The following is a 19165-nucleotide window of genomic DNA, read 5'->3' as shown; positions in this document are numbered from 1 at the left end:
AGAGGGCAGTAGTAGGGCAGACAGTGGACATCCTTTTGATTCAGGAGCATATGTTCTCAACAATAGCAGACATTAGACAACACCACCTTCTCCCAGGGAGAGGCTTGGAGGAGTGGTCCCCTGTAGTAGGACAGAGGAGAGGGGTCTACATCTCGATCTCACAGACTTTGCCTCCAGAGGTCTATGATCAGGGCAAGCTTTAGGTTGGGTAGTTTGGATGGGAGTTAGGGTGGGAGAGTCCAAGATTGGGATCTTGAACGTGTATGCCCCATCATGCAGACAACACCGTCTGGCCTTTTGGAGGAGGCTGTTAGAGTGTCTTCTAGATGTAGATTCTTGGATTGTTGGAGGGGACTTCAACAACCTGGAGTTTGGGGAAGACAAGCACGGCAACACCTCCTTCTTTGAGATGCCAGCAGTAGAGCGTAGCACTTGGGAGTAGTTCATTTCCATGATCGGCAACAGCAGAGACCCGTGACGTGAGCTAGATTTTAGCAGGATACTTGGCAACCTCGTCTTCTCTTTCGAATAGAGGAGACACGATGGACTGCTTAAGAGACTATACCGTTTCTACATTGGGGATTGGGCATTGCACAGAGGCGACAGGTACCACCATGTCAGACCACTCTCCGGTAGTACTTCACTTAGATCGGCCTCGCCGAGGTCTTCTCCAAAAACGGGTCCACATTCCAGATGACCTACAGGATGAGGAGATCCAATAGGTCAAGGCAAAGATTTGGGAGCAATCAAAGATGACACCATGTGAGGGCTGGGCTTCGTGGGTGGCCGATGCGATCCAGAGGAGTAGTGAGGAGTTACAGGCTCATGCCCTTAGGTGGAGGCAGACTCTTCAGGAGTGCAAGTAGGCTTCAAGGAGAGACCTCGCCTCCATAGAGTGGCTTCGAGAGCAGGACCTAGGTTCTCAGTGGATTAGCGACAGGTTTGAGAGCGCTTGCCTGGAGCTCTAGGATAGAGAGATTCAGCGGGCTAAGTTCTCCTATCACTCTTCTCGAGCCCAGTGGGTACAGCAGGGGGATAGGATGACGAAGCAATTTTTTTAGTCCACTGGGCCCCAATCGGTAGGCACACAATTGCAGTGTCTCCGAGATCCACAGAGCATCATGCACACTAACCCGTAGGAGATATTAGACCTGAACATAGGTTTTTACAGCCAGTTTTTTTAGACAGAGAGGATGACTCTAGCTAGTATTGTGGCCCGAGAGGGAGTTTGGGATCACATTTCATCAGTAGTCTCACAAGATTTATGCAGTAGACTGGAGGAGCCTTTCTCATGGATAAGGAGCTCTCGGAAGCCCTCAAGGCTCTCCCGACCCAGAAGTGTCCTAGTGAGGATGGCTTGACCGGCCTTCTTTCGAAACTTCTAGGAGATTATCTCCACCCCTTTTCAACTAGCATGCCAGAAGATTTTTGACACGGGCTCCCTCCCTTAGTCCTTAAGCCGATGGTGGATTTGTTTGATCCCGAAAGGGGGAGGTAGGTCAGACATTTGGCAATGGAGACTGATCACTCTACTTGACATTGCATACAAGATCGGTCTTGAGCTTGCAGTTACGGCCCCATCTTACTGACATCATCCACGACACACCGACTGGGTCTGTCTAGGAGTGCAACATCCTGGGGACAACCACATTCTGGGAGGCAGTGGATTGGTCTAGGGAGGAGTCACATCTGCTAGCCATCCTTCTCTTGGATTTGAAGAAGGCCTTCGACAAGGTGGAGTGGTCCTGTTAAATTACAAGGTGGCAGCGGAACAGAAATTGAACAAAGAATAGAGAGTACATAGCAAACTGGAGACGAACAAAATTTTCCTTCAATACTGATGTAGTACAAATGATGGCTCCATCCACCCGTGCGCTCCCACAATGGAGCTTAGATGGCAATCTAGACAGATACTAGTAGGTGAAGAGCTACTAGCTGGAAGATCTCTGCTGGAAGATCTGATCTGATTGATCTGATACAATGGACTGGGAAGGTCGCCTCTTTATAGCTATGAGGGTGGTAGTCGGGATCAACGTAGTCGGTGGAACCGATCAATCAACCTAGTCGGTGGAGCCAACCAATCAACCTAGTCGGTGGAACTGACTAGTCGTCCATGGAATATTTAGGAAATATTCCCTATACCTTTGCCTCGGGGGCTGTCACTCCTGAACCCCCACCAGGGGGGCCGCTGGCCCCCCTGGGACACCCCAGTTGGCCCCCAGACCCCAACAAGAGCAAGGGGCTCCCACACAATCAAGGCAATGTGCCTTGTTGTGCTACCAACTTACCTACCCTACCTAGCCCATAAGCTAGACTCACATAGATCACCTTTCTAACCATTAATGATCTCATTGGATAGACCTCATCTGACATGCAAGTCAGAATCCATCCAGTGTCCCGGGCTCACACATGGCTTCTCCTCATATGGGGGCCTTACAACTTGAGCACCTTGGACCACTGGTGGTTACCAGGAGGGTGGGGCATTGAGCATATCTAATAGGTCCTTCCTAGGGGGTACTATGCAGAGATTGGGTTTCTCATATAGATGGGTCAGAGGAGTTTCTGTGCTTTATGCGGGGAGCTCCAGCCAAATGCTTATCGGAGGACACACAGGCGAGGCCTTTCCTCTCTCTCGCTTGGTTCGACAGTGCTTCCCACTTGCTCCCTTCCTTTTCTTGTTTGTGGTGGAGGCTTTGGGCTACTACTTGAGATCATAGGTGGTAGGCCTCATAGGGTTGAGGCTCCCAATCAGACAGGAGAAGGGACTGCTTGACTCTGAGTTTGCAGATGACACAATCTTTTATGTTGAGGGCACCACAGTGAGTTTGGAGAGAGTCAGGGGAGCCCTGGCTATTTATTGTGATGCCTTGGGTGCACAGATCAACTGGACGAAGTCCATAGGTTTCTTCATAGGCTATGAGGAGACACAAGAGATTCATGAGTGGGGGAGTGACTTTGGCTTCAGATAGATACCGTGGGGCTAGACAGCAAGATACCTCGGTTGCCAAGTTGGTATTGACATTATGGCAGAGCAGCAGATCGCCCTAGTCCTTGAGAGCGTTCAGCGCAAGCTTCTCTATTGGAGCTCGGCCAAGCTATCCCTAGCAGGTCATGCCTTAGTGGCAAACAAGGTCCTTCTTGCCATGGCCTAGTATATCACCTCTTGTTGGTGCTTTCATAGAGGATGCATTGGGTAGCTCCGACAGTTGGTTCGAAACTTCCTTTGGTCAGAGGTTTGGATAGCACGCAGAATACTAGAGCCCTGGTCACTTAGCAGATGGTGATCATGCCGTAGGCACTGTGAGGCTTGGATATCATTGATCCGGAGATGCAGAGCAGAGCCATTCTAGGCAAGTTGATTGTTCACGGCCTCACCCTACCCTAGGTGCAGAGCCTTGGAAGCTCCTCTTACAACGAGGGCTTCTTAGGAATACCCCATGCACCGGAGGATAGTGGCAACCTTCACATAGATGGATCTTCTTAGAGGCCCCCCTTATAGGGAAGGGTTTCCCCTTGATGAGGAGCCTTCACAAGGTTTGGCAGAGACTAGCAGGGGGTCTCATTTGTGCTCTGCCTAGATGCAAAGAGGAGTTTGAGGGGCAGCCCCTTATGTGGCACCCAGAGATCTGAGATCAGGAGGGGCATATGCTCAGGTAGTGGACTCACATTGGTTGGGCACAGTGGGACAGTGGTCCAACCAGGTCTTTTGGCAGATGGAGTAGATTACCCATGAAGGCAAAGGTGAGGCTTGGCACTGTAGCGCATTTGCGAGGGGCACGGTAGTGGTTGAGTGAGATTGACCTAGCCATCCTTGAGTCTTGGTGGGAGGGACTTCGCATTTGGAGGGAAAACATTTGGTTGGGGAAATTTTCTCAGACTGGTGTCCCCTTGAGGATGATGATGCAGCGAGTCAGCATGCACCCCAGCTTCTTTCATGTAGGACGTGGAGGCCTACTTCATTCGCTCACTGAGAGAGACCCTAAGATGGATGGGAGTCTTGATGGGGTTCACTGGCAGACGATCAGAGTAGTGGGATGCTTGGGGAAGGAGTGGCACATTGACCCTCCCAGTATCTCAAAGCAAGATGCCTCCAGATGGTGCCTCTGGCTATGGGATGGTAGACCCTTGAGGGAGGTCCAGTGGGATCATGGAGAGTGGTTTTGGCCCTCCAGGGGTGGCCTTACCGAGTAGATGGACAAGATGCCCTTCTTTTCCTACACCATACGTATTGGTAGGAGGCTTCAGATGGACTCTTTGAGATGGACCCCCTCAAGGGAGTGGCATTGGGTGACCTAGAGAGTGCCTCGGGATGTCCGTTCTAGATTTTGCATGCAGTTATGGTCCAGTTTGCAGCCAAGGAAGATATCCTACTTTTTCTGGCTGGCCGCCCACAAAGGCTTGCCCATCGGACCATGGTTGGAGTAGATGCGAGTGGAGGGGCAATGCCATTGTTGCTCTACTAGTTTCCTAGAGACAATCTTGCATTGCCTTTGGAGTTGTCGTAGAGTAGCGAGGATCTGGATGGGAGCCCTCAGGATCATGACCCATATGCAGAGTCTTCAGAGGGACTATACCTCAAGGATGGTGTCCTGGTTGATTGAGGGAGGACACACGTTCCAAATTGATGAGATCTCCCCAACCTACTGGATACAGGGTCAGAGCATTCAGAGGATAGCACTCCATGAGGTAGTCCCTACGGATAGCCCCTTCTCCCCTTCTCCTACTGGATAGAAGGGGAGAGCATTCAGAGGATAGTGCTCCATAAGGTAGTCCCTCCAAATAGCCCAGCTCCCACTTTTCTTCCGAAGGACAATGTTTGGGAGGTGGTAGCTAGTATCATTGCATGGAAAATTTGGGTGGCTCACTTTAGTCTCATGATGGGTGAGCACCGATTCCACCCTCAGTTACCCTGGTCACCATTTGGCAGGACATCATCTACACTCTACGTTCCATTTGGGAGCATGGGACTCTAGGCTTTAGAGTGACTATCGAGAGGTGTGCTCATTTCTGTAAGGCTTGGCCTGCAGGAGTTTTCTACATTTTCACTCCGCAAGTGATTTGCTGGTTGCATAGTCCCCCACCTGGCTGTTAGCCCTTGTACTTGAGATCCCCTAGGAAGTGAGCTGGGTTTCTCTGGAACATGTTGGTTTTTCTTTTAGCCTTCTCCTGATTTTTTCCATACTCAGCACCTTCAGGGATGTTGTTTTGTATGAAGTCTTTCAAGCATTAATAGAAGGTTCCTTTCTTTGTAAAAAAGAAAATAAAAAGGAAAAAAAATCCCACCCCTTCCTCCAACTAATGGGTCAAAGGTGAATGGAAGAGGAGGAGACAAGGAGAAAGAAGGAGGGGGAGGGTAGATTTTGATGGAGGAAAGAAGGAGAGATGCTTAAGGGAGCATGAGGAGGAGGAAATTTGGGGGGGAGTTGGGGAGAAATGGTATTCCCTTACCCCCACTAGCCTATTGCATATGCAATAGTTAGGGGCAAGGAGGTGAAGGGAAGAGAAGTAGGGCAAAAGGAGGAGGAGGGATGAGAAGGAAGGCAAAAGGGAGGTGGTATGTTGATGGGGAGGAGGAAAGGAGGAGAGGGAGGTGCATGGGGGAGGAGTAAAAGGAGAGGGAGCTCTCTCTCTCTCTCTCTCTCTCTCTCTCTCGTTGAGATATGGTGCCATGTGCACATATTAGAGGCTAAGGTATAGTATAGGAATGTATTAAAGTAGCCACCCTAGGATGTGGACTACATGATGTGAGGATGTGGATTGAGGACATCCACAAGGAGAGATGTGGATCAGAGGATCCCACAGGTGTTGACTATTCTAAGGGCTCTCTCTATATAAGAAGCCTATTATGTATTGTTGATGATATACATTGCAATAGATTGAGTGTTTGCTACCCTATGTCTCTCTCGTGGTGCTTTGATCCTCCTTGATCCCTCACTTTGACATGGTATCAAAGCTTAGGTGCTTCACAAGCCTAGGTAGATTAGTGAGTGTTTTCTTTCCCATGCTTTGTGTATAGAGAAGATAAAATTTGGCACACCCATAGTATCTTTAGGGAGAGTTGTTATGTGTGAAACTATGTCCATGGAAGACATTTCAAGATTGATGCTGATGTGAAGAAGGTGCTGTTGCAAAAGTTGTTTTTACAAAGATGTTGCTCTGCAAATGAAGACTTGCAGGTCTGTGCACAGGCTCTGAATTGCCTCCTACCAAGGGAGCTCTCCATCAAAGGCTCCAAAAGCCATATGAGGCTCTAGCTCCTCCCAGTAGCCTTATCTTCAGCATCGCCTCGACTCAGCTGCAACTCCAAGTACTCTAATGGCCTCCACTCAGCCAGCATTTGGCAGCTCTCATGAGACCTTTGGTAGCCCGCATTAGCCATACAAGGCCAACAACTACCTCCATCGAGCGGTGACTTGAGTAGAGCTCACGAGAGGCGACCATCACACATCAGAGCTTCAACATAGAAGCACGCTCCAAACAACACGAGATGACCAATAGCTCTCAACCAAAGGTGGACTCATAGCTGTCCTCCAACAACTACCTACAAGTAGAGCATCGTCTCGACACACAACAAAGCCATACAATTGGCTCTATAAGTAACCTAATGGCTGCCGACCAACATGAAGACTCTCCCCAAGCACAATAGCTACAGTCGCGATAGCAGCAAATGGCTAAGTGCTCTAGCACAATTGCATTGCTCCACAGACCCCGCTCCAACTAACGAGTTGCAAATTGGTTACCCATAGCCTTCTTCAAAGACGACTCCACGGGCTGCATCAACTAGTGACTGCAACAACAAAAGCTCACAAGCTCCTCCCGTTTGTCAACCTGACAACGACTCCAAAGCTTCGTCAAATCCTCTACAAGAGGGCATGCCTGGACATCAATCCCATTAGAATACTCATGTCATCATCGTCGCGCAAGATGTCTACAGCCTCAAAGTCTTCTCTATAGATTTTTTCTAAGGTGTAACCTTAGGACACGTGGCAACCCCATCGCAAAAACACACAGTAGATAAATCTTACCATAGTTGAACTATGGTTGGATAAAAGGAAATCATCGTTAGGTTTGCTGGCTTGGTTGGGTTCAAAGATTGCCACATGGCATAGTGCCACCTAAGCATAGTACCTTTGTAAGCACAAGCTTGTAAGCAGCATATGAATTCCTGTGCCACATCATCAAAGGCCTCTGTCTTCATAAAACTTTGAGAAGCCATAACCTGCAATCCAAGAAGAATTTTCACATGCTCCAAAGTGACCGTCTTTTTGAGCTCTACGTGCCTGTCAAGTCAAAATCATTGTTAGCAATTAAATATTGCTAGGTTTGAAAGTTTCTTCAATTGGTAAGACCTTTGCAATGGCGATACGCACGCCAATTGTTGAGAAGTTCACTGGGGAAGAATTTCACACCTGGTCTACACAAATGAGGTATCTCTTGATGCATTAAAAGCTTTGGAAGACTGTAAAAGAAGACATACTCACTACACAAAATGATGCCTGGAAGGAAAAAGACGAAACAACACTATCACTCATTGGTTTGCACTTGGGTCCAAACATAATTCCCAAGGATCATGCCAAAGATGCATGGGATGAGTTGAACATAGTGTTTGGTGCAAAAGCCCAAAACCAAGAAATTCATCTTAAGATTGAATTCTATGGTTTGCACATGAGCTTTAATGAATCCATGGCACAATTTGTCAACAAAATCAAAAGCATTATGATCCAACTAGAAGGCATAAATGCAAAAGTAGGGGAAAAAGATGCACTTCCAATCCTTCTTAAAAGCATGCCTGCAGAGTACATTGCACTGACAACCACTTTGAAGAATCTCCCAAAAAGTTTGAGGAATGTGTACCCTCTCTTCTTGAAAAAGAAAGAGAGTTGAAGGCATCAACATCAACATGCAACAACAATAATGAAGAACAAGCATTGTTCAGTAAAACATCAACAAAGTATTACCATTGCGGAAGGATGGGTCACTATCGAAGTGACTGCAGACTAAAGATCAAACCAGAGTATCACCATTGCAAAAGAAGTTGGGACACAAGGAAGAAGATTGCAGATTGAAGAGCCAGTAGGTCAACTACGTGGAGTCATCATTAAGCCATGAGCAAAATGACAAAAACAACATGTATTGAGAAGCAAAAGCCTTGCCACCTTTAGCCCACACATTTGTAACTCAAACCTGACCACCTAAGAGTAGCCATGTAAGCACCCAAGGGAGGATTTGATCTTGTAACTCACATCTGACCACCTTGCAGTAGCCAAAGGATCATGGCACCAAGGGGAGGTGTTGAGATATGGTGCCATGTGCACATATTAGAGGCTAAGGTATGGTATAGGAATGTATTAAAGTAGCCACCCTAGGGTGTGGACTACATCATGTGAGGATGTGGATCGAGGACATCCACAAGGAGAGGTGTGGATCAGAGGATCCCACAAGTGTTGACTATTCTAAGGGCTCTCTCTATATAAGAAGCATATGATGTATTGTTGATGATATACATTGCAATAGATTGAGTGTTTGCTACCCTATGTCTCTCTTGTGGTGCTTTGATCCTCCTTGATCCCTCACTTTGACATCTCTCTCTCTCTCTCTCTCTCTCTCTCTCTCTCTCTCTCTCTCTCTCACTCTCTCTTAGGGTGGAGAGATGTTGGTACGCATGCACATACAGGTGGCTTGAGAGATTGGGTTTTCATATAGATAGGCTGCGACCCTTCCAGTACAACATTGACACTCCATTTGTCCCATTCTGAGGCAACGTATTCAACCCAATCATATGGGAGGATCTGCTACAGCTACAACATTCAGGACTTGGCTAGCACAAGGAGAGCTCCTTGTGAAGCTCAATTTCTATCAGGACCACTGCTCTCACATCTTTTATGTGGATGGATATTAACAAATAAGGTAATATGTAGATAGTTAAGCAAGAGAACACTTGCCCTAGATTTCATTTGAAATGCCACGATTGCTTGATATAGGATCTATTAGGACAAAGTCCGAATGATTATTCCCATTCACATATGCTTCCTTATAGTTGTGATAGTCATTTGCCACCATATAGATAGAATATGAGTCTTCATAAAGCCTTGATGAGTTATGCAAACGATTGTTACTGTGAAGTAGTGTTGTCATTAATATTGATGGTAATCAAATCAAATAGCTACGAGGAAATGGTTTAAAAATAGTCTATCTAGAATTGAGCCACCTGCTAAATCTTTTAAGTAGACAATTTGATGGTGAGTAGGGAATGCTAATAGCAACATCCTTAGTTTATGGTACTATTTTTTTTCATTTGAACTTGTGGTGCATTGTTCATTTTTTCCAAAAGCTTTATCTTTATGAAATCACCAAAAAGTAAATGATAATTGATGACAAGTCTAGACGCATTGGAATTTGGATTCTTGAGTTTTGATGAATATATCTTTTGAATCCTAGGGGTCACTTCTTTTGAGGTAGAGTTCTTGGATTTATGTCTCGGACACTTATTCTACCAAATTTTTTGCAACACCAAATGTAAGCCCAAATAGGGATCCCCAGATTGAAATTAGGGCAATTAATTAATTAGTGTGGGGGGCATGTATTTGGGGGGGGGGGGGGGGAGAGGAGGGGTGGATGCATGCTATGCCACGTGGAAGATCTGCATGCCACGTTCTAGAGTTTTCTGGGGTTAGTGTGGTTTGATTCACACGTTGGAGATTTGAGGGTTGGCTTGCGATCATTATGGTGTTGTGCCACGATGAGGTTGATGATGGAGATGACACCCATATTCACTTCGGTCAGATGATGGAATCAATGCATGTATTCACGATGAGGTAGATGTTGTAGCCAATGCCTGTGATATATAGATTGTTGGGTAGATGGACTTGACAGATTGTTGGAGCGAGGATGAAAGGCAAAAGGCTTGCAAGGAGTTGTGCTACGGATGAATCCAAGGATGATGATGATGTAGATCGATTGTTGATGAAGTTCGAGGGGCAGGGGTGAGTCTTTGGTTTGAATTCTATGGATCTGCTTGGAGATTGTTTACTAACATGTTGAGGTTTGTGCTGGATGAAGACAAGGCCCGCGAAGTCGAGTGCCAGGAAAAGCGGGGAGTCCAAAGTTTTTGTGTTGAGTATCACTGTTGGTGTAGGTTGCAGTGATGTCGACGTGGGTATGCTTCAGAATATCAAATTTTTTTTGTAGGAGGCTTACATGTCAGGGTTTTGTGTTGTCAAATGTAGAGGTGCATTGTCTCATTTGCATTGCAAATGGTCATTTGGATTTTTGCGCGAAGCATTCATATCGTCAACAAATTAGTACATAAATATCTTGGGTACAATGTTAAGAGACTAGAAGGCGGTTTGATTATGTGTCGTGGTTTGAAGCAACATAATCTTCATACGTATCATGGAATGCTAGGATATTGTCTTAAAGATAACATGCAATCTCACTTCAAAAGTGTGTGTAAAAATGTTAGTCGCTAAGACTTAGAAACTGACCTAGAGTTGTATATCAGGTATGGGGCAGATGAAATCAAGAATCGGGTTTGTTTGAGCAACACAAATGTTTTTGATCGTTCGCTCCTATTTTGGAAGTTCAAATTGGGTTGCAAGTTGGGAATGACTCTGAGCAAATGTTTGTTGAAAATGCTCCAATCAGGCTAGTACTATCTATCTACCGGGTGGGTAATTCCATACCAGTGCCTTTGGAAGGCCATGGTTTCACCAAATGCCTTAATGCTTGGTGATGTTAGCTCAATATTCTTCTACTGCAAATCATGAACGAGTAAGCCGCGACTGGATCAGCACATCGAGCATCTTGATGCACCTCAATATTTAATTTTGGTGTTACTCCATCTCCTTGCAGCCAAAGGGCTTTCATTTGCTAGCAAGAAATTCTCATCCCTAACATCGATTGACTCAACTGGCGTATTAGTTGGAAAAGTAGTATGAGGAGATGGAGTAACACTAAAATCAAAATATCGAGGCGCATCAAGACGCTCGATGTGCTGATCCAGTAGTAGCTTGCTTGTTAGTAGAAGAATATTGAGCTAACATCACAACTGCAAGCTCCGTTCAAAGTGTGGGGCCTGTTCAAAAACACCGACCTAGAAAGGAGTCGGTAAATTCCATTGACGGAAGTAAATCCTCCAGCAATAACCGCATGCATCTACCTAGCTTTTTGCCACTAATCACAAAATCTTGGAATGGAATTCACATTGCCTAAGTTTTGCAACAGTTGTAGTGGAAACTGTGGATCACTTTTCAAGTTTTGCTAAGCCTCGTGAAGGCAGTTGTAATTGCAAGCAGCGTAATAATAAAGTATCGGAATGATTTTGTATCAATTGTGTAAATGGCATTGGATTAAAGGAAGTTAATTATTGAATTAATTGTTTTATTAATATATCGGCATGACCAAATGTGAGACGAACAAGTGAGTACAAGTATTTGTGAGCATTGGCTTAGGTTCTGCCAGACCTAAGCGATTGTCAAGATGAATGGATGATGCAACCGCTTTATGTGTGTGTGTGTGTGAGAGAGAGAGAGAGAGAGAGAGAGAGAGTTCTTAAAAAAAGAAAGTGTGTGTGACTGAGTGTGTGTGTGTGTGTGAGAGAGAGAGAGAGAGAGAGAGAGAGAGAGAGAGAGAGAGAACCAAAATAGAAGGGGGGCACTTAGCAAGACATTTTTTAACAAAAGTGTTAGTATAGTGCTACCGGGAAGGCAGTGCTAACAAAATTGACACTACTAGAAGTAGAGATAGTGATTCCTGACCCTGATTGAGGTAGGCACATACAAACAAATGGATGGAACGCTAGGTATCTTCTCCCGAAATCCTTGAAAATTCCTTAAAGAGCGTCTGGAAGACATTCCCGGGGTGAAATCTCTCTAGTAGATTAGCTAAATGTAATGCCAAAACATGACCGTTGGGCTATGATTCCACATTGTTTGTGGACGAGTTTCCACCTAGATATATTCCATGATTTTGGAATGATGTAGTTTGAGGCTATATGCTGAACAATATAGTGATGGCTGAATCTTGAATCTTGTATAAAGAGTGCCAAAAGGAGCTCACTATGTATCAATGAATGAGGAACTCCTCTGAGTTCTTGTCAAGATGATGAAGATATATATATACAGGACCCAGAGAGTCCCCTCATCCGTCTGATGCACCCCAACTATGCAGTCCTATCATCGCTCAGGTGGGTTTCTTCGTAGCGGAGATCCACACTCGTGGCAAAGGTCAACCTCTCCGATGGATGCTCCATGGAGAAGACAGCGAAGCAGTGGAGCGATGGTAGAACAACGTTCGTGTTTAGGCACTGCAGAACAGACCTCAAGCTCGGAACAAAATTCTGGAAATTGGTTCTCATTGCGTTCATACTTCGCAGATAGCTTAAGTACCGAGCGTTCATCGAAGGAGTGCTTCAGGGATCCCTCCCATCGGAAGAGCGAAGTAAGTATGCGACTGTCTAATCTTAACATTTTGCACAAGTAAAGCTGTACTCTCACGAGTTCTTCTATATTAACAGACAAACCCAATATCTCCAAATTTTAAGCATAAGATTACGAAAGAGTCAATATGGATACACGGCTGGAACAATCCAGGGTTGGTTAAAGCTATGTTAATGAGAAAGGAGTCCAGCAAACCATCCCCTGCTCAGGCCTGGGCTAACCCTGAAGACCGTCGGTTGGTGGTGGAGTGCGGCAAGGCTGGGGTTCGATCGGAAGCACAGGTGAATGCATCTAAATCACAAGAACTGCGAGAGGAGAGTGGTTTGGAGGCGCTTAGCTTAGAGGAGGCACTCACTTCTTTGGAAAGGACGCTCCAGCGGCCTTCTGTCGAGAATATTACATGTATCTTGCACATGTGCAGAAGCAGGAAAAACCTATCTTATACCCAGCGCTTGCATGCCTGCATTGTCAAAAGTGGGCTGGAAGATCATAGTTCTCTTGGGAACTACCTTGTCCAAATGTTGGTGCAAGCTGGAAGCATGTGCGATGCTAACCAGATTTTTGACAGGTTGGCTGTTCGGAATGTGTATTCTTGGACTTCTCTCATTATTGGCTATATTGAATGTGGAGAATCGCAGCATGCCCTCGACCTGTACCAGAAAATGCGAGAGGATTCTGTACGTCCTAGCAAGTATACGTTCATGGCCCTACTGAAGGCTTGTGTAAGGCTGAAAGATACAGAAAGGGGCAGACAAATACATGCTCAGATTGCCAGCATGGGCTTGGAGGCAGATCTTTTTGTTGGCACCACCTTGGTGGACATGTATGCCAAATGTGGCTTGCTTGCACAAGCACGGGAAGTGTTTGACAAGCTTCCAGTTCGAAATGAGGTCTCCTGGAATGCATTAATTGCAGGATATGCTGAGCATGGGCTCAGTGAGGAGGTGCTGAACTGCTTCGAACAGATGGTAATGAAGGGTGTCTCTCCAAGTGCTGTCACATTTGTTTACAGCTTGAAAGCCTGTGGCACCATAGGAGCCATAAACAAAGTCCGAGAAATACACGCTGATATTGCTAGAAAGGGGCTAGAAGGAGAGCTTGTTGTTGGCACCACCTTGGTTGATATGTATGCCAAATGTGGCTCAGTTGCAGAAGCATGGGAAGCCTTTGAAAGGCTTCTAGTTCGGGATGTAGTGTCATGGAATGCACTAATTGCAGGATATGCTGAGTGCAGGCTTGGGGAGGAAGCGCTAGATTGTTTTGAACAGATGCAACTGGAGGGTATCTGTCCAAATGCTGTCACATTTGTTTGTAGCTTGAAAGCTTGTGGCAGCACAGGAGCTATATACAAGGGTCGACAAATACATGCCGATATTACCAAAAAGGGGATGGAAAGAGATTTTTTTGTTGGCAACACCTTGGTGGATATGTATGCCAAATGTGGCTTCCTTGCAGATGCATGGGAAGTATTTGACAAGCTTGGAGTTCGAGATGAGGTCTCATGGACGGCACTCATCGCAGGATATGCTGAGCATGGAATTGGTGAGGAAGCATTGAATTGTTTTCAACAGATGCAACTGGAGGGTGTCTCTCCAAATGCTGTCACATTTGTTTGCAGCCTGAAAGGTTGTGGCAGTATAGGATCCATAGGCAAGGGACGAGGAATACATGCTGATATTCTCAGAAAGGGGTTGGAAAGAGATCTTGTTGTTGGCAGCACCTTGGTGGATATGTATGCCAAATGTGACTCGCTCGCAGAAGCACAGGAAGTGTTTAAGAGGCTTGCAGTTCGAGACGAGGTCTCGTGGAATGCATTAATTGCAGGATATGCCAAGCATGGGTTTGGTGAGCAAGCGCTAAACTGTTTAAAACAGATGAAACTGGAAGGTTTCTCCCCAAGCGCTGTGACATTTATTTGCAGCTTGAGAGCTTGTGGCAGCATAGGAACCATTGACAAGGGCCGAGCAATACATGGCGATATTGCCAGAAGGGGGCTGGAAAGAGATCTTTTTGTTGGCAGCACCTTGGTGGATATGTATGCCAAATGTGGCTCGCTTGCAGAAGCACAGGAAGCGTTTGACAAGCTTCCTGTTCAAGATGAGGTCTCGTGGAATGCACTGATCACAGGATATGCTGAGCATGGACTTGGTGAGGAAGCACTGAATTGTTTTGAACGGATGCACGTGGAGGGTGTCTCTCCAAATGATGTCACATTTGTTGGCATCTTGAAAGCTTGTGGCAGTATAGGAGCCATAGACAAGGCCCGAGAACTACATGTTGAAATTGCCAGGAAAGGGATTGAAAGAGAGCTTTTTGTTGGCAACACCGTGGTGGATATGTATGCCAAATGTGGTTCGCTTGCAGAAGCTCAGGAAGCATTTGGCAAGCTTCCAGTTCAAGATGAGGCCTCATGGAATGCACTAATTGCAGGATATGCCCATCTAGGAGAGAGTGAAATTGTTTTCCATTTGCTCGAGAGAATGCGAGGCGAAGGCATAGAGGCAGGCACGGTCACATTCCTTTTTGTCCTTACTGTATGCAGTCACACAGGTCTAGTCCATCAGGGCCAGATGTACTTCGAGGCCATGAGCAAAAAGTATGGCATCACTCCAACTATTGAGCACCACACTTGCATGGTTGATCTCCTTGGCCGTGCAGGCCAATTAGATGCAGCCCTAGCAATGGCGAAGAGGATGCCTTTCCGTCCCAATCTAATGGTATGGCATATTGTGCTGGGTGCTTGTCAGAAGTGGGGTAATGTGGAGCTTGGAAGACAGGCCTTTGAACATGCAGTGCAGTTGTATGAAAAGGATATTGCATCATATGTCTTGATGTCTAACATCTATGCAGATGCTCACATGCAATAGGACGTGACTATTGTCGATGCATTAAAAGAACAAGTACAGGCATGGAAGAAGCCATGAAAGAGTTTGGTGGATTGATAGAGGTGAAATTGTACACCCATTTTTTTGGGTGGTCAAGCAAGGCGTTCCCCAAGCAAATGTATATACAGGCAAAGCTGGAATATTTTTCCCAAAAATGAGGGATGAGGGGCACATCCCTGATTTACAATGAGTGTCACCAGGACATATCCATGTTGCAAAGGAACATGAGCACAGTCAGAAGCAGTCAAGATACTAAAGGGATACCTACATAGCATAAAAAATCTTCTTTGGGATTGACTGTTGTCATGCAGCCATAAGATCCATCGGGATGTTCGGAGCCATCGGATCCAGGTCTGAGTATACCTTGGCCCTTGGATTTTGAGCTGAGTTGCTCCTGGGTTTCCAACTACGAGGCCTTGGAAACTCGAAAAGCTTTGTACTCTACCTTATGAAAGCGCACAAGCCCTCGTTGGAGTTGTTTCAGAGCTTGCCTTCATTTCCCTCTAGGGTTGCATAGGTGTTGTTGGAAAGGTCACCTCCCCATCTGTAAGCCCCCAATTGAGGAGAGCATGGGGGAGGGAGACCTCGGGCAGGATATGCCCAAAGAAGAGACAGAGAAGGGGCTGCCATATGGGCAGCACCTCATAGCATGGAAGGGAGCCATCTGGGAGCGTGGCTCTGATACCCTCTTAGAAATCGACCAACAAAGGGTATGCACAGCAGAAGACTGATAGAATAGCCAAGGAGCTCACACAGTCCGACTCAAATTCATATGGTGAAACCAAAGCTAAAGCTAATGTGGTAAATCGGAGAAATGTTCTTGGTGACATCTCCATGTGTTACTGAGGTAAGATATGCAGACCTAGAAGCTACAATAAAGATTTTTGACATTGAGATGTGGGCTGACCGGAAGTTAGAGGCCTTTGTGAAGTTGAAGGACAGCAAGGAGTGCTTGGACTCTTCCAGGTGCGTGGTTGTTGACGCGAGGGTGGAGTCCATGGATTGTCCAGAGTTTCAGGTTCAGATGGATGTTGTAATCATAGTTACGCTGAAACGCCGAAACGGCGCATCAAAGACCCAAAACGCCGTTTCGGCCGAGCCAGATCCCCCGAAACATGAAACGGCTTCGAAATGCGAAACGCAGTCTGAAACGGCGATCAGAAACGTCGAAACGGCATCTGAAATGCGTCGTTTCGGGTCTGACCTAAAAAGAGGGCAAAACCAGGAAAAAACGCTGCCCACTGTCGCGTGTTTTTGCCCTTCTGCCTGTTGCTCTCCCCCCCGATTTCTTGCCTACCTGGTTCTCTCCCGAGTCTCGAGTCCCAGCCCTACGAGTGGCTGCTCTTTTGGACACCCGGCTTTGGTCACTGGTGAGCACATTTCCTTTCTCTATGCTTCTCTTGCCTCAAACATCTTGCTGTTTTTTGGCTGCAACCATTGATTCTTGGCTTTTTCCTTTGAAATTTGATCTATTGCAGCTTGTACAAGTGCTCTTTTTGCTCATGGATATGGCTTCACAAAGCGTTGTCCCTCAGCAAGAGAAGGAGTTCACCCAATCGGATTATTGGTGGAGCCAAGTTGATTTGGTAGGCAAGTATGACTCCAAGATGCGATTGTCAAGAAGTCATCATCAATGTGGGAGCACATCAACAAGTTACAAGAACTTCAACAAGAGATCCTCCAAGGAGGAAGCAGATATCGTCTGGACATGGCCATAACTCTCTTGTCCCAGTCATCCTCTTAGTATAGTGCCTTTTATTCATCCTTGATTACAACTGGAAGGATGAATGCGTTGACCTGGGAGGAACTAGTCCGGATGGTGCTTGACCAAGAGGACAGATTTGTAGATCGTATACCTACTATTAAGGTCTGCTAGAGGCTTTGTCTGCTGAATGCATTGACTTGGGAGGAACTGCTCCAGATGGTGCTTGACCAGGAGGAAAGATTTGTAGATCGTACCTATAAAATTCTCCCTGAGATTTTGTCAGCTGAGTAGAAAGGATGGAAGTAGTTGACGATAGAACAACAAGAAGCACTAAAGGCATCCTGTACATGTAATCGTTGTGGCCAAAAAGGTCATTATTAGAGGTAGTGTCCCCAAACGAATAATGAGGGGACCAGTAACAACCTATGGTCCAAAAACCTGCCTCAAATTGACTGGGTTACCGCCGCAACGATGTATACTCCAGTCTTCTAGTAGCATGAGGCTAGATGCGCTACCAACCGGCTTTTCGAATCCAGATGGCAGCTGGACCTGCCAGTCAAGTGCAGTAGGAAGGGAGTCTTTCATCGAGGCAGGCCTTCGGGCAGGACCTAGAGCTCGTTGTCCTTAGAGCACTGAAGTTCATCGATCCGGTGATAGTATACCGGTTTGGACTTCAATGGGGGCTATGTTGCTCTAAGATACAGGTGCCCTGCAAGGAGAGGGCAAGAGGGGTAAAAATCCCACTGCTAGGAGCAGCCAATACCTTTTGTTGGAGTGGTGTATCAGTATCAACAGTTGGATTGTTATACCAGATGACCCATTGTACCAGTATCGGATCAAAGGAGTGTACTTAGCACCTGTGGCCTGCGAACAATTGTTCTAGGTTTCCAATGATCGCGCTAAGGCAGTACACGCTAAAGGGGGGCTTCTTCGATAGTACTGGTGGCAGCCTTAAGTGCGATAGAGTTTCACACGGTGGATTCCTCCAGTTGTTCCAACCGCACACCCAACTCCCTGGCATTTGTGTTCCATCCAGGAGCTAAGAGGGGGTCAACATCTCCTGATGTCACCTTAGTGAGAGAGGGCTAGTGCTTGTGGGTGTGCTCGCCCAAAGTGAGAGTAGGCTACAGAGAGAGGGCCTGTGTTTGTGGGTGTGCCCGCCTCGTGAGGATATGACAGGTAGAGGGGGTTAAAGAGCTTGCTTGCCCTCCCTTGGATCACACCCTCGATACCATGACCCTGCCATGTATGCCTTGGACATGCCATCTGTCAATGCGGCTCTGCATGGCTATACGGCTACTCCCGCAAGGCTGTACGTCTGCTAATATCCCAAGACACGTCACGGACCAGCACCGTTGGTTAGGACAGGGCGTCGTCCATAAGTCTCTGTGCTAGTCAGTTTTGTAGGGCAGGGGTCAGCCATATGCCCTCCAACTGGTCGGTTGGTTGGGGCGGGGGTAACCCTATTTATAGGCCCCCCTCAGCCCTCATTTTCCACTCACTCAAGCACTCTTTCCATTCATCTCGGAGGAGTTCTTCCATCTATTGGAGCACTTCATCCGGCCCTATTGTGCATCTCTTTGTGGAGGTTGTTGAGCAACCTTGTCAGCTCTTGAGCAGCCTGTTGTGGAGAGGTTTTCGCTCAGGTGTAGAGGGGATTTTGCCCAAGATATAGAATTCTATATCTTTCTTTCGCTCTCAATGGTGTGTGTGTGAGGTTCTCTCTCTCTCTCTCTCTCTCTCTCTCTCATTTCTATTCATTTTCGCTGCACACTTCACATTTTGGGCATCACAAAATGCTCTGCTGAGCTTGAAAGAGCCACAACCGAAGTTGGCTCAAGTTGAAAAGCCCTCAGGTAGAGGTGCAACAACTAAGGTGAATCTGCCAGTTCAACCTCCTCCATCCACTTCGCATTCAATAATTACAAAACTTTAGTGATGGCAAAGTCTACCTTGGAGTTTTATGTTACTGCGTGCCAAGATCTATTCTAGAACCAAGATCTCATCAAGTTCCTCTACTTCGGGTTGTTTCTCATAAAGCATACCTTTTTGGTGCATCACCATGCAATGGCTTCAGGAGACTCACATGAAAGGCGTTGTGAATCCTCCAATGATTTGATAGCTTCAGCGTGTAAGCC

General features: G+C 46.4%; 1 protein-coding gene across 1 annotated transcript; it reads left to right on the top strand.

Annotated features, from left to right (window-relative positions):
• The first annotated feature begins 12004 nt into the window (after positions 1-12004).
• LOC147885081 (pentatricopeptide repeat-containing protein At2g39620-like) lies at positions 12005-16354 on the top strand. Its single transcript, XM_087397598.1, has 2 exons — positions 12005-12438; positions 12515-16354. The coding sequence occupies exons 1-2, from the start codon at positions 12163-12165 to the stop codon at positions 15302-15304; spliced, it is 3066 nt and encodes a 1021-aa protein (XP_087253724.1). The 5' UTR covers positions 12005-12162; the 3' UTR covers positions 15305-16354.
• The last annotated feature ends 2811 nt before the right edge of the window (positions 16355-19165 follow it).

This window comes from Dipteris shenzhenensis, chromosome 26, assembly GCF_047967505.1.
Source record: "Dipteris shenzhenensis isolate YYH24624 ecotype China chromosome 26, Dip_SZ_1.0, whole genome shotgun sequence".
NCBI lineage: Eukaryota > Viridiplantae > Streptophyta > Polypodiopsida > Gleicheniales > Dipteridaceae > Dipteris > Dipteris shenzhenensis.
The sequence above is the reverse complement of the archived record's forward strand: the minus strand, read 5'-3'. Positions and strand labels throughout refer to the sequence as shown.

What these genes read in the sequence shown, in the direction of transcription:
- LOC147885081 (XM_087397598.1), top strand. Translation starts at nt 12,163, where the DNA reads ATGCAGTCCTATCATCGCTCAGGTGGGTTTCTTCGTAGCGGAGATCCA. An exon ending in CCTCCCATCGGAAGAGCGAA is followed by an intron (nt 12,439 to 12,514) that starts GTAAGTATGCGA and finishes CTATATTAACAG; the next exon opens with ACAAACCCAATATCTCCAAA.